Below are 15,884 nucleotides of genomic sequence, written 5' to 3'. Positions count from 1 at the left end.
TTGTGAGGAGGGTTACCTTCATTGGAGGTATGAGTTTAGCTCCATGGGGCCCCTCCTGCAAGTTTCTAAGTTTTAGTAATTTTAACCTCTTCCCTTAAGGATATAATTTAGCCCTGGAAGTGGGGGCTATTTCCTACAGTTTCTATCTCCATGATACCTCAGAGTTCTTTTTACTCTTTGAGTTACCTAGTTAATAACTATACCTAGTTAACAGTTTTTTATATTAAGTTCTTTCTGTTCAAATAACTGGTGTGATTTGTGTCTTCTGATTGGACCTTGAATCATACAGTATGCCTATTAGTCCTTTTACATGCTGACCAGATACATATTTATTGTTTATCTTTGTGTCTCTAAATTCTTTGTGTCTAGATAGAGCTTAATAAAAACTTGTTCAACTCATGGTGGATAATCAAGTTACTAGCAAAGTCAGAATAGAATCATGTCCTAAATCATATTTACTTGAATACTTAAAAGTATTTTCATATTTATTTTATGAAAAAGTATATCTACAGTTACTTAAATTTTTAAAAATGTTTTAGAATTTCTAAAGCATCATGTAATTGTTAATGATATGGTATTATTTCACTGTGTTAATACAAAAGATATAGGGGTCTTGTATTCATTTTTCATATGGACCTATTAGTTTTCTTCTGTTTTATGGCCCCAGAATCTTAACCAATGTTCTTAAAAGTTCCCACCACAGAGAAAATTGACAGAGGAATAGATGGAACATCACAAATTTATTTTCACTTTTGAGAACAAAACTTAACCATCCTCCCCTTCAAAGAAATTATGTATTATCTGAGTTATAGGCATTATTCCAGATGCTGAGTATTTGTTTATTTATTTAGCAAATATCTTTTGAGTACCTAATACTGCTATGTATATTTTAAGTATTTAGAGTATATTAGTGAACAAAATAAGCAAAAGCCATAATCTTGTGGAATTGCCATTCTAGCAAGGAGAAAACAGGCAATAAATCATAACTGTATCTAAATAAGTAATTTATATGTTAGGAAGTGATAAGAGCTAAGGAAAAAAGAACTCTACAAATCACATGTTTGTGTTTGTATGGCAGATTACCTTATTAAATAGGGTAAGCATTATAGAGAAAAAGTGAGATTTGAGCAAAGACTCAAAGGGGAAGAAAGTGAAGGAATTCAAGTCCTAATTGGGGAAAGAACATTCTACTTGAGGAAATGGCTAGAGCAAAAACCCTAGGGCAGCATGCCTAGTATGTTCAAAAAACAGCACTAAAGACCTCTGTAGACGGAGTTAGAGTAAGTGAAGGAGGGAGTAATAAGAACTGAAGTCAGAGGTAATAGGGAATTTGATGTAAGGAATACCCTGTGTGGACTTCAACTTTTATTGATTGAGATAGGGGGACCATGGTGGAGTTTTCAGTACAAGAGTGATTTGATCTTATTAAAAGTATTATTCTGGCTGATGTATATAAAATGGATGAAAGGAGGGCAAACATGAAAAGGAGTTCAACAGTTAGGTGGCTGTTGTAGAATTCCAGGTGAGAGATATTAATAATAATGGCTTGTATAATGGGGGTTAGAAGTGCCCAGATTCTAGATTAGGGGTCCTCAAACTTTTTAAACGGGGCCAGTTCACTGTCCCTCAGACCATTGAAGAGTGCACACTGTGGGCCCAGGACAAGTCAGCTACTTAGTAGGACAGGCAGCAGTGACAAAAACACCCGGAGGGCCAGATAAATAGGCGGCCTGAAGCCATAGTTTGAGGACACCTGTTCTAAATATTCAGTAGTGTTTCTTGGCAGATTGTATGTAGGACATGAAGGAGAGAGAAAACAAGAATGACTTCAAGGTTTTGGTTCTGAGCAACTGGAACATTGGAATTGCTGGCAACTAATTTGAGTATCCAACAGAGAGCAAAAACAGATAGTACTACTGCTCTCATGGAGCTTACATATTACTAGGAGATCTCTTTCATATAAAGACTGTATTGGTTATGTGTAGAGTATTTTGGAATAATATTCAAGAATGTGGAAAGTTCTTGACTTTGAGGGGAGGGCCTGGAGATCTAGAGTGAGAGGCAGACTTTTCAGTTTTACCTTTGTCCTTTTTTTTAAAGCCAATATATGTGTATCTTAAATTATTTTTGAACATTTTCTAGAAGTAGAACATATGTACAGAAATGTGTGCATAACTGTTCAGCTGGTTGAATTTTCAAACTGATCATTAGTGTGTAACCAGTATGCAGATGAAGTAACACAACATTGTCAGTACTCCAGAAGTCCTCTCATACTTCTTTCTGGTAACTGCCTGCCTTTCTCCCAGGGTAAACCACTATACTGACTTCTAATGCATACCTTTGTTATTTTGGTAATTAATATAAATGACATCATACAGTAGGAATTCTCCATGCCATGTCTTCTTTTACTCTACATTATGTTTGTGAAATCTGTATCATCATATGTAGTTGTGGTTTGTTCTCATTGTGATATAGTGTTCCATTTATCAATATACTGCAATTTATCCATTCTTTGGTTGATAGGCTCTTAAATTATTATTTTCTTTTTGCATGCAACATCATGAATGAATTCTTTTTCCCTCTCAGAACAGGTTGTTTTTTAAGTTTATTTATTTATTAATTGTATAGTGGTGAAGTCTGGGCTTTTATTATACCCATCACCCTAATAATATACATTGTACCCCATAGGTAATTTTTCATCTTCGTCCCGTCTTGCCCTGCCCACTCTTGAGTCTCCATTGTCCATTATACCACTGTGTATGTCCTCATGTAGCCATAGTTTAGCTCCCACTTATAAGTGAGAACATGCAGCATTTATTTTTTTGTTTCTGAATTATTTCATTTAGGATAACACCCTCCTGCCCCAGTTCAATCCAAGTTGCTGCAAAAGGTATTATTTCATTCTAATCGCTGAGTAGTACTCCATGGTATATGTATACCAGATTTTCTTTATCCAATCATTGGATGGGCACAAGGGTTGATTCCATCTTTGTGATTGTGAATTATTTTATGCTGCAATAAACATGAGTGCAGATATCTTTGTGATATAATACTTGCTTTCCTTTTCTTTCTCTTTATTTTTTAGAGACAAGATCTCACTCTGTCACCCAGGCATGATCATAGCACCATGCAGCCTTGAGCTCCTGGGCTCAAATGATCCTCCCGCCTCAGCCTCCTAAGTAGCTGGGACTTCAGGTGCATGCTACCATGCCCAGCTAATTTTTTTATTTTTTGTAAAAACAAAGTCTTGCTATGTTGCCCGGGCTGGTCTCAATCTCCTGGCCTTAAGTGATCCTTCTGCCTCAGCCTCCCAAAGTGCTGGGACTACAGGCATGCACCACCAGACCTACCCCCTTTTTTCCTTTTGATAGATACCCAGTAGTGGGATTGCAGGATCAAATGGTAGATCTACTTTTAGTTCTTTGAGAAATCTCTGTACTGATTTCCATAGAGGTTATACTAATAAATTATTAATGTCCAATTATTATTATCCTAGACAAAATTACATTTAAGTTAACTTTGAATACTGTGATGATAAAAGGGCTTTTATTGTGAGTTGTCTATGTATCTATTTTCTTTCTCCTCTCTTCCCCTCCTCCTCTCGCCCTCCTCTCTCCTCTCCTCTTCTTTGAGACAGGATCTTGCTCTGTTGCCTAGACTGGAGTGCAGTGGTGTCATCATAGTTCACTGCAACCTCAAACTCTTGGCCTCAAGCAGTCCTCCTACCTCAGCCTCCTAAATAGCTGGGGCTATAGGCGTGTGCCACCACACCCAGCTCATTTTTTTAAAAATTACTTTTTGTAGAGACAGGGTCTTGCTATGTTGCCCAGGCTAGTCTTCAACTCCTGGCCTCAAGCGGTCCTCCTGCCTTGGCAGCCCAAAGTTCTAGGGTCAATAGGTGTGAGCCACTGCGCCTGGCCTCTTTCCTTTATTTCTTTAACAAAAAGTTTACAAGAAATACTATTTTCCCTTTTCTAGGATGATTGTAGAGTTGTCTTGGCAAAACAAGAAATTACAAGGTTACTGGAAACATTGCAGAAACAGCAGCAGCAGTTTACAGAGGTTGCAGATCACATTCAGTTGGATGCCAGCATCCCTGTCACTTTTACGAAGGTAATGTACTATACTTTATTTTTAGATATGTTTTCTGACAAATCATGATTGATTTTCATTTCACGATAATTAGCTTGAAGAAACAACCATGAAATTCATGAATTATAGGATTTTTAAGAAAAACATTTATCCAGTGGAAAATAGGAAGAATGACATAGTGAATTTTCATGTACCCATCACCCACTTTAACAATTGTAAACTTCTTATTTCATATCCATTTTCTCCATTCCTCCTCCTACCTGCAAGTCCCCCAGGGTAGTTTGAAGCAAATCCTAACGTCATAATCATTTCCTCCCAATATCATATCATTTCATCAATGACATTTTTAGTGTAAATCTCCAAAAGATAAGGACCCTTTTTAAAAAAACAATCGCCAGGTGTGGTAGCTCACTTCTAGTCCCAGCTGCTTGGGAGGCTAAGGTGGAAGGGTCACTTGAATCTAGGAGTTCAAGACCAACCTCGGTAACCTAGTGAGACCCTGTCTCAAAAAACAAAAACAAAAAACCAAAAAAAAAAAAACCCAAAACTCAAAAAGTTTAATAATTAATCTAATTAATCTCTAATATTTTCACTAATATCAACTATTGAGTTAGTATTCAGATTGTTTCCACAATTTTTTAAAGACAGAACCCAAACAAGGCCCATACTTGGGATTTGGTTGATATGTTTATCTTTTTTAAACTGAGTACCCCCTGATTTAGAAAGGTTCATGTTTCTGCCTTTTTAAACTTTCTATTTTTAAGGGCTTTAAAAAATTTTGTTTAATAATTATGTGAAATATTTTTACTTTGTTCTCCATAGAAAACTATTTAGAATTTTTTCTTAGTTTTATGCATCACTTAAAAAAATAGAAATATGTTTATATATTTGTATGCACACTCCCTGCAGTTAAAGGTAGACTATCTTTCACTTTTTTTCTTCCTTGCTGTTTTTACTTAACTGTATATCCTAAAGACCACAACATAGCAGTATAAAGTGACATTTTTTGTTCATTTTTACAGCTGCAAGGATATACCACAATTTTTTTATTTTGATGGAAAACACACAATATAAAATTTATCATTGTAACCATTTTTAAGTGTAGAGTTCAGTACTACACACAGTATTCATATTGTTGTGAAACAGATCTCCAGATTTTTTATCTTGTAAAACTGAGACTCTGTATCCTTTAAACAATAATTCTCCTTTCTCTCTCTCTCCTTAGCTCCTGGTAACCACCATTCTACTTTCTGTTTCTGTGACTTTAATTAGTGTAGACACCTCATATAAGTAGAATCATACAGTATTTGTTTTTTGTGGCAAAATTAGCATAATGTCTTTAAAGTTTATCCATGTTGTAGCATGTGAGAGGATCTTTCCATTTTAACACTGAATAATATTTCATTGTATGTATGTACCACATTTTGTTTATTTGTTCATCTGTCAATGGAAACTTAGGCTGGTTCTATCTCTTGGTTACTGTGAATTGTGCTGCTGTGAACACGAATGTACAAATATCTCTTTGAGACCCTGCTTTCAGCTCTTTTGGATATATATCCAGAAGGGAAATTGGGGATTGTATAGCAGTTCTAATTTTAATTTTTTTTTTTTATAATTTTAATTTTTTGAGAAACTACCGTATTATTTTCCATAGTGGTTAGAGCATATTACAGTTCTACCATTGGTGCCCTAGGGTTCGATTTCTCCACATTTTACCAACACTTGTTATTTTCTTTGTTTTTGGACAATGGCCATCTTAATTAGTGTGAGGCGATACCTTATTTTGGTTTTGATTTGCATTTTTCTGATGATTAGTGATGTTGAGCATCTTTACATATGCTTGTTGGCTATTTTGTATATTGTCTTGAATATGTCTATTCAGGTACTTTGCCCACTTTTTGATTTGAGTTATTTGATTTTTTGTTGTTGAATTGTAGGAGTTCTTGATATATTCTAGATATTAATTCCCTGTCACATTTATGATTTGCAAATATTTTCTCCCATTCCGTACATTGTTTTTTTACTTTCTTGATTGCATCCTTTGATTCACAAAAGGATTAAGTTTGAGATAGTCTCATTTGTCTCTTTCTGCTTTTATCGCCTATGCTTGTGGTAGTATCATATCCAGGAAATAACTGTCAAATCCAATGTCATAAAGTTTTTCCCTTTTGTTTTCTTCTAGGAGTTTTATAGTTTTGGGTCTTAAGTTTACAGCTTTAATCCATTTTGGGTTAATTTTTGTATGTGGTATAAGATAAGGGCCCACCTTCATTCTTTTGCATGTGGCTGTCCAGTTTTCCCAGCATCATTAGTTGAAGAGGTTGTCTTATCTTCATTGAGTGGTCTTGGCACTCTTGTTAAAGATCATTTGACCATATGTGTGAGGGTTTATTTCTGGGCTCTCTATTCTGTTCTATTGGTTTATATGTCTTTATGCCAGTACCACAAAGTTTTCTATTACTGTAGCTTTGTAATATATTTTGAAGTGAGGAAGTATGAGTCCTCCAACTTTGTTCTTTTTCAAAATTGTTTTGGCTATTTACAATCACTGGAGAGTCCACATGAATTTTAGGATCTTTTTTTTCTATTTCTGCAAAAAATGTCATTGGGATTTTTATAGGAATTGCACTGAATCTATAGTTTGCTATAGTTTTGACATCTTAACAATATTATCTTTCAATACATGAACGTGGAGTGTCTTTCTGTTTATTGTGTTTTTTAGAATTTAGCATGTTTTATAGTTTTCAGTGCACAATTCTTTCATTTCTTTAGTTAAGTTTACTGCTAAATATTTCATTCTTTTTTTATACTATTGTAAATACAATTGTTTTCTTGATTTCCTTTTTGAACTGTTCATTTTCAGTGTATAGAAATGCAACTGGTTTATGTGTATTGATTTTATGTCCTGAAAGTTTGGTGAATTCATTTTTATTAGTTCTAACTGTTTTTTTGTGTGTGTGTTTGGTATCTTTAGGATTTTCTGCATATAATATCATATCATCTGTGAAGAGAGATAATTTTACATCTTCCTTTCCATAATTTCCATAGTGGTTTCCAATTTGGATCCTTTTTTTTTTCCTTTCCTGATTGCTCTGGCTATAACTTCCAATACTATGTTGAATAGGATGGTCAGAGTGGGCATCCTTGTCTTTTTCCTTATCTTAGAGGAAAAGCTTTCAGTTTTTATCATTGGGTATGATGTCAACTGTGGGCATTTCATGGTCTATATCAGAGGTCCCAAACCTTTTTGGCACCAGGGACCATTTTTAAGGAAGACAATTTTTCCATGGACTGGGGAGGTGGGGGGTGGTTTCAGGATGATTCAAGCACAATACATTTATTGTGTACTTTATTTCTATTATCACTACATTGTAATATAGAATGAAATAATTATACAACTCACCATAAGTTGGGGACCCCTGGTCTATATTATGTTGAGGTAGTTTCCTTATATTCCTAGTTTGTTGAGTGTTTTTAGTATGAAAGGGTATTGAATCTTGTCAAATGCTTTTTCTGTATCAGTTGAGATGATTATGTGGTTTTTCTCTCATTCCATGTATTACATTGATTGATATTGAACATTCTTTGCCTTCTGGGTATAAATCCCATTTGGCCATGGTGTATATAATCCTTTTAATGTGTTGTTGAATTTGGCTTGCTAATATTCTGTAGTATCCTTCTGGTTATACCTTGCTGTGGCAGATAGGGGGAAGGGCAGGGATGAATGCACAGAATGCCCTAAATTTTATTATCATTTACATTGGAATCTCTACTTGGTTTTATATTGGCCTGGGTGCTATAACTTCTCAACTGGTCTCTAGAGTTCTCATAAAGTTATTCTGGTTCATATGTTGTTTTATTTCTGAGGCTTAGGACTGGACTTGAGTGTAGGTTAGGGAGCCAACATGTAAATGGTAATTGAAGCTCACGGAGTAAGTGAAAATATGTGGAATGGGAAGGGAGCATCATACAGACTGTCAAGAATAACAACTAAGAAAATTTTTTATCATTCAAGCTAAGATCAGAGTGTTCAAAGGAGTAAGCAAAATAACACTCATATGCCAGGAACATTTGTAAGGACTTTTATGTGTATTTTTAAAAGTTAATCCTTCACAAGAATCCTGTGTGAATTTGGTACAATTTTTATCCTCTTTCTTATGAGATGAGAGCAGTAAGGCAGAGAGGTCATAGTTATAATATGTACAAGTATGTTCATTACAGCATTATTTGTAATATAAAATCAGAAATGACCTAAAAATCTATCATTTGGGGATTGGTTAAATTGTAGTTTATGGAATATAATGAAACCACTAAAAGAAAAAGGTTGATCCATATGGATTGAAAGGATTCCATCATATACTGTTGAATGAAAAACATTAGTTGCATTGTCTGGGTGTATAGGATTTTTTTTCTTTTTTTAAGTTTTTAAAAAAGCATATCTAGGCCGGGCGCGGTGGCTCACGCCTGTAATCCTAGCTCTCTGGGAGGCTGAGACAGAAGGATCGCTGGAGCCCAGGAGTTTGAGGTTGCTGTGAGCTAGGCTGACGCCACGGCACTCACTCTAGCCTGGGCAACAAAGCGAGACTCTGTCTCAAAAAAAAAAAAAAAAAAAAAGCATATCTGTTTTGTTTGTGCATGTTGGTCAATAAGTACATCGGAAAGTATGTGGAAGGATATACATCAAATTGTTAACAGTGGATAGTTCTGGGAACTGAGCAGCAGTTTTCAATTTTAATTAATTTGGCCCTATTTTGAGTTTTTTAGTACAAGCATAAAACTATGTTTAAAGATTTAAAGAAGATTCAGCCGGGCGCTGTGGCTCACGCCTGTAATCCTAGCTCTTGGGAGGCCGAGGCGGGCGGATTGCTCAAGGTCAGGAGTTCAAAACCAGCCTGAGCAAGAGCGAGACCCCGTCTCTACTAAAAATAGAAAGAAATTAATTGGCCAACTGATATATATATAAAAAAAATTAGCCGGGCATGGTGGCTCATGCCTGTAGTCCCAGCTACTCGGGAGGCTGAGGCAGAAGGATTGCTCGAGCCCAGGAGTTTGAGGTTGCTGTGAGCTAGGCTGACGCCACGGCACTCACTCTAGCCTGGGCAACAAAGTGAGACTCTGTCTCAAAAAAAAAAAAATAAATAAATAAAAATAAAAATAAAAATAAAAAAAAATAAAGAAGATTCAGTTGAGTTAGAAAATCAGGAAAAATTAAGTGAGCATATTGTATTTATACAAAGACAAAATGGTCAGTTTTACTAATGAAAGATTTAGCCATGAGGAAGAATTCATCTCCTAGAGAAGATCAGATTCAGATTTTGAAGAATACAATTCAGATTGCAGTGGGTCTAGGAATGAATAGGAGACATAAAAATAATTAGCAAAGGTGCTTTATTTATAAAGAGAAAAGTATAAATGCTGTTATTTTCTAATTCCATATCAAGTAAAAACATTTAAAAATTTTTAAATTCTAGGACAATAGAGTTCACATTGGACCAAAAATGGAAATACGAGTTGTTACATTAGGATTAGACAGTGCTGGAAAAACTACTATTTTGTTTAAGTTGAAACAGGATGAGTTCATGCAGCCCATTCCAACAATTGGTAAGTATGAGTATTGCTTTTTAACTTAATGGACATTTTATGGACAAACCCACCTTACAGCTGAGTTCTCAGGGCCTTAATTGATATTAATCTGTCATGATAGTGAGAGCTCTTTTCTGGCTCTAAGACACCAACATTTCAGAGAAACAATGTAAGATTCAGTGGCTATGGGATTGAAATGTAGACGGTGGCATGATAAGGTATAAACTCTTGATGGGACAGTTGGCAGGAATGGAGGATTGATGACCCTGGTTAAGGTTAGGAGTGAGGGAATAGTAGTGGAGCAGAGCTGGCATGTACATGGATTCCAAGTTCCTAAGGACCCTGGTGAAGGTCTGGAGGGCTGGCAGCTGTTAAAGGTGTATATTCCCTATGTAGGATTAGGATTGGAGTTGATTTGACTTCAGTAGATGTTGTTGCATGTTGATAATTCGTAAGTCATAATTATAAAACAGCCTGTGTTTGATGTGTCATTTGTTATAAATATAGTATAAAAGTAATTTTTTTAAAAAACAGGTTTTAATGTGGAAACTGTAGAATATAAAAATCTGAAATTCACTATTTGGGACGTAGGTGGAAAACACAAATTAAGACCATTGTGGAAACACTATTACCTCAATACCCAAGGTAAGAGTTAAAAATGACATCTTAATTTTTTGTTTTAGGATAACAGTTTTCAGTACACTGATTTAACTAGCAAAGCTGGTGTTTATGAATAAATACTTGACTATACATTTAAGTATCAGTGGGCAGTCCCTTATTTTTAAAAAAGTGTAGGTAGAAAGACTGAGATATGTACTTTTGGTTTGTTCATGATAAACCCTTATTATAGAATAAAAACCATACTTAGTTATATAGGCAGTTAAAAATACTTACCTCTTGCTGCTTTTATCAGTTAATATATCTGTATTCATATGGATGTGATCATGATATGGTAGTATAGAGTTGAATTTGTGATATATGGTTCTGTTGTTCAATTTAACATTTATCTCATTATAATCTCTCAATAACCTCACTCCCTCATATCCATTCACAAATAGTTGTTATGTGCTGAAGAACTTAAAGTGGCTTTCTTTTGTCCAAACTGTATAATATACTCCACCTAGCTTTTATTCATACTTGGGCCCCATTCTACACTTTTTTTTTTTTTTTTGAGACAGAGTCTCACTTTGTTGCCCAGGCTAGAGTGAGTGCTGTGGTGTCAGCCTAGCTCACAGCAACCTCAATCTCCTGGCTCAAGTGATCCTCCTGCCTCAGCCTCCCAAGTAGCTGGGACTACAGGCATGCGCCACCGTGCCCAGCTAATTTTTTCTATATACATATTACTTGGCCAATTAATTTCTTTCTATTTATAGTAGAGACGGGGTCTCGCTCTTGCTCAGGCTGGTTTCGAACTCCTGACCTCGAGCAGTCCTCCCGCCTCGGCCTCCCAGAGTGCTAGGATTACAGGCGTGAGCCACCGCGGCCGGCCCCATTCAACACTTTGCCTTCTACACTCCAACGTGATGTTTATGTTCATGCCACATGTTCCATATGTCATCCTACTTTCTACCAAGATGAGAGACTAGATAATTATGTTTACTTGAGATTTTTGATATTAAGTTTAATAGCCATAATTAAGACAAAAATGGAATTTTGAATATGAGGAATGGTTGAAAATCTGGGGATGTTTAACCTAGAGAGAATACTTTGTAGAGACAAAGATGGTGATGTTTTTATTCTTAAAAGACTATCTTTTGGTAAAGGACATAGCATTCAAAGAACAAGTAACATCAGGAGGTAGAAGATCATGAGGCACATTTTCATTTATTATGTGAAAAATATCAATTGATCAATTGATATATAGAGCAATTTGTGTTTGATAGAGCATGTGTTGTAAATCCTGTCATAGATGGGGAAACTAAGCTTGAGAAGTTATGTGAACGACTTGAGATCATACTGTTAATTATTTGTAGGTACTCCTACCATAATAGGTAACTTTTATGTCAAAATACCGATGGTAGACAAAACTCTAACCAAAATACGATAATGAGAGCATTAAATATTTGGTCCAGTTACTGAAACTTAATAAGTGACTAATTGAATACTTTTGTGGGATTTTTTTTTGGTAGCTGTTGTGTTTGTTGTTGATAGCAGTCATAGAGACAGAATTAGTGAAGCACACAGTGAACTTGCAAAGTTGTTAATAGAAAAAGAACTCCGAGATGCTTTGCTCCTGATTTTTGCCAACAAACAGGTAATACATTTTTATATATTACTTGAGTAATTTTGTATTCTATGTCATAAAGCAGCTGGAAAAATTTCAAAAGAGAATTAATTCAACAGATATTTTACAAAGTTTCTGCTATGTACAGTAGCACAATCTAGGTGAAAAGTGCTATGCTGGGTACCTTGGAGTGTTCAAAAAAGAATTAAGGTAGTTTATGCTAACAAGAAACTCCTGTGTATATACATGAACACATGTGTGTGATTCAAATACAAAGAAAACTGGTAAGTAACTTCAATAATATTAAAAGTGTTAATGAGGAATCAGGAGAGAGAGTAGTTCTAAAGATGGCATCTTGTAAGATTTGTAAAATGTAGGATTTGAGTTGAAATTATGATAAGAGTTGAAATTATGGGTTGAAAACTTTGGGTCTGGGTGAGGTGGCTCATGCCTGTAATCCTAGCACTCTGGAAGGCCAAGGCGGGTGGATCACTCAAGGTCAGGAGTTCGAAACCAGCCTGCGCAAGAGTGAGACCCTGTCTCTACTAAAAATGGAAAGAAATTAGCTGGACCCCTAAATATCTACATAGAAAAAATTAGCCAGGCATGGTGTCACATGACTGTAGTCTGAGCTACTTGGGAGGCTGAGGCAGAAGGGTTGCTTGAGTCCAGGAGTTTGAAGTTTCTGTGAGCTAGGCTGATGCCATGGCACTCTAGCCTGGGCAACAGAGCAAGACTCTGTCTCGGAAAAAAAAAAAGTTTAAACTGAGACATTTTATTGGAGGGCAATTTGGCAATATTTGTCAAAGTTTTAGATGCATATACCCTTTACCCTGCAAGTCTACCTCTAGTAATATATCCTATAGAAAATATCGAAAGGTTATCCTACAAATAATTTTGCAGATGTATGTAGACCTATATATGTGTGTGTATATATATGGATTTGTATTAATAATAGCACATAAGAATATGACTTCAATTTGAATACAGTATAGAACTGGTTAAATAAATTATGTTGCATACATACAATGGAATGCAATTCTGATGTTAAAACTGTGGAAAATTTGCTTATACAGAGAATGGAATAATATCTATATTCAACATGTTTAAGTTAAAAAAAACCCTGCAAGATATAGAAAGCCTAAAGTATGTTTTTGTTTGTGCTTATTTGCATGGGTGTGCATGGAAATTTTCTGGAAAAATTTGTAAGAAATGGTTACTGGTAGTTGCTCCTGGGAAGTCAGGGTAAGAGGTGTTCAAAGTGGGAATGTAATGAACTCTTCATTATGTAAACCCTGTATATAAACCATTTTTTTATGGTATACATGTCTTAATTCCTTCTTTTTCTTTCTTTCTTTTTTTTTTTTTTTTTAAAGTTGATGCCTTTTAATGACTTAGGCAGTGTCTTTCATTCAGGTTACATGGTTTTTATTGATTTTATTGTAAGGCTACCCTTGCAAAAAATACATACATAGACATATACAAATCACTTTAACTAAAAACTCCTTTTTTCTTTTCTTATTAGTGTCATAATAATTATTGAAAGATGAATCTAGGTTTTAACCTTTGTTTAGGTGTTGGTTAGAATTATCAACAGATATCCATAAATAATAATTAGAAAAATGATAATTTGGATAGACTGATTTAAAAAATTGTGTGTATATATATCTTTCAGGATGTTGCTGGAGCACTGTCAGTAGAAGAAATCACTGAACTTCTCAGTCTCCATAAACTATGCTGTGGCCGTAGCTGGTATATTCAGGGCTGTGATGCTCGAAGTGGTATGGGACTGTACGAAGGGTTGGACTGGCTCTCACGGCAACTCGTGGCTGCTGGAGTATTGGATGTTGCTTGATTTTAAATGCAGCAGTTGTTTAGAGTTTTGTGGTTAAGAGTTATTTTGCACAATAACATATAAGAAATTCTATATCTCAAAGATGGTAATTTAGGATGCATATATAAAAGAAATCTTTTTTTTTTTTTTTTTTAATTTTTTTTCCCTTGTACTATTAGCACAGAATAAAAGAAATCTTGGATTGGGAATTCAGTACATTATTGCTTTCAAATTATTTTGTAGGAAAATTTAAATATCTGAGCAGATTAGATTGGATTATTTAGAGATTTCTTGAATATACATTCTTTTAAAAAGTACATTTGCTATTTAAGTTTTTCAGATTATATGTGACTCAGATATTGGGAAAGTAGTCACAGAGAAAGGGTAAGTGAAGGTTTATTCTTTCAGTGAAAAAAGAATAGCCAACTGAGTGCCTAAGGAAGCCTCTGTGTGAAGCAAGGGGGGAGGTATAGCTGCTTCTTTACCCTGCCCTTTTCACTGAATTTTGGCAGTATGTAGTAGTAGAAATGACAGTTGCTTAATGAAATAGAATCCAAACTACATCTTTGGGTAATAGGATTACTTTACTTTTATGTTCAGTATAATAGAACACCTTAAATGCTAAGAACTATAAGCTATGGAAAATTAATATTTTATATAGTGTTTTATTAAAACTTTCTCCTAAAGCATTTTGTATAATACACAGTGAGACACAATGAAATGTTATCTAACTGGGCCTGATTGTCAGATTAGTAATAAACTGAAGAACAATTAATAATAAAACTGTGAAAGTTATTTGATCTTCACTTATGAAAAACCCATTAGTCTTACATAATACCTAGGCTTATGTATTATTTCCTAGGTAAGAAGTCTAAATTGATCCTTTTATTTTCAACATATTTCAAGAACTTGGTAGTGTTTCTTTCTAAAATAATATTGCATCCTTTGTGAGTATGACTATGGGTAAAATGTAGAAAGTTACAGAGAACCAGGGTGAGCTTTACATAAAAGGTATAGACCTAAAATGAAAACTAACTTTACTTTAAGAGAAGTCATTAAAACAGTTGGGAATGCTTATTACTTTCCCATAATAAGTGCATTTATGTTGACAAGAGAACATAATGAAGGCTCTTAATGATAAGGCCTTGAAAAGTTATTTAAGAGGAAAAATATATCTAAGGCAAAGGAATATTTAAAAAGTTTACATTACATTTATTATTCAGTGTTGTGAGTATATAAAAATTTTGTGCTCTTTACTGTTTTTCATTTTTAAAGGATATACTCTTACTATGGAAGCACGATTTATTATATTTAAATGGCTAGATTGAAATTTTGTGGTTTTTAAAATGTTCTCACATACTTTAAGATGAGGTTCAGTCTTAAATCTTATTAGTTGAATTGTTGTAAGGTCAATGATGTCTGATAACAAGATATGATTTTAGGTGGTACTGTTTTGGTTTAGTCTTTTCAAATGTATTTTTGTTTAGAAACAATAAAACTTTTAGAAAACAAAGCATTAAAAACAGCCCATCAGTGTTATGGGCAACATGTAAATAAGTAAATATAATATTTTATCCTTTATTTTTCAAGTAAAAGGTCATGCTGTAACAAGTGTAGCTTGTGTGCATAAGTAATACTTCTGAATTAAATTATTTAATATTTGACTGATTTTAGTAACTGTGAAAAATAAAAAAGGTGTTACATTTGCTGTGAGCCCTTGAACTGTGTTCTCTACTAGGTAATTGAAAAAAAAATGTAATACTAACGTGAACTTGCTTCCCTTGTAAGTTATTGTTTATTTTATCAATAGTGCTACGCTTTTACATTCATAACCTTAGCATATAACTGAACACAATTTAAAAACTGTGTTTATACCTGATTATAATGTATATATAACAGTAGTATATGTGTATGTGATTTTTTTTTTAAGAAATATTTTTCTTAGGCTCCTATTAATTAGTTGTGGTTGTATTCTTTCACTAATTATAAGTTAAGAATGTGACATTTTTTAGGAAATGTCAAACTTAAGAATGAGAGAGATGTTTTAAATACAATATAGCAGGACTTGCCTCTTAGCTCTGAATTTCTGTACTAAATTTAAATATTATTGTATGATTTATGTAAAGCAAGTTTGTCAAATGTATAGCCCTG

At 34.4% G+C, this 15,884-nt stretch overlaps 1 protein-coding gene across 2 annotated transcripts in view; it reads left to right on the top strand.

The window, feature by feature from the left end:
- The window catches only part of TRIM23 (tripartite motif containing 23), a 34,354-nt gene extending 18,913 nt beyond the window's left edge, over positions 1–15,441 (top strand). Inside the window, exons 7-12 of one of the 2 annotated variants that reach the window (XM_012784086.2) lie at positions 3,979–4,113; positions 9,564–9,693; positions 10,210–10,320; positions 11,805–11,929; positions 13,575–13,680; positions 14,066–15,441. In XM_012784086.2, coding sequence (XP_012639540.1) covers positions 3,979–4,113; positions 9,564–9,693; positions 10,210–10,320; positions 11,805–11,929; positions 13,575–13,680; positions 14,066–14,121 — 663 coding nt within the window. In that variant the 3' untranslated portion in view covers positions 14,122–15,441. Of the gene's footprint in view, positions 1–3,978; positions 4,114–9,563; positions 9,694–10,209; positions 10,321–11,804; positions 11,930–13,574 lie in introns of both variants that reach the window. The other variant, XM_012784085.2, reaches the window with a different exon arrangement.
- Positions 15,442–15,884: the final 443 nt, after the last annotated feature.

This window comes from Microcebus murinus, chromosome 11 (assembly GCF_040939455.1).
Source record: "Microcebus murinus isolate Inina chromosome 11, M.murinus_Inina_mat1.0, whole genome shotgun sequence".
Taxonomy (NCBI): Eukaryota; Metazoa; Chordata; class Mammalia; order Primates; family Cheirogaleidae; genus Microcebus; species Microcebus murinus.
Note: the sequence above shows the minus strand (reverse complement) of the source record. Positions and strands in the feature narration are given on the sequence as shown.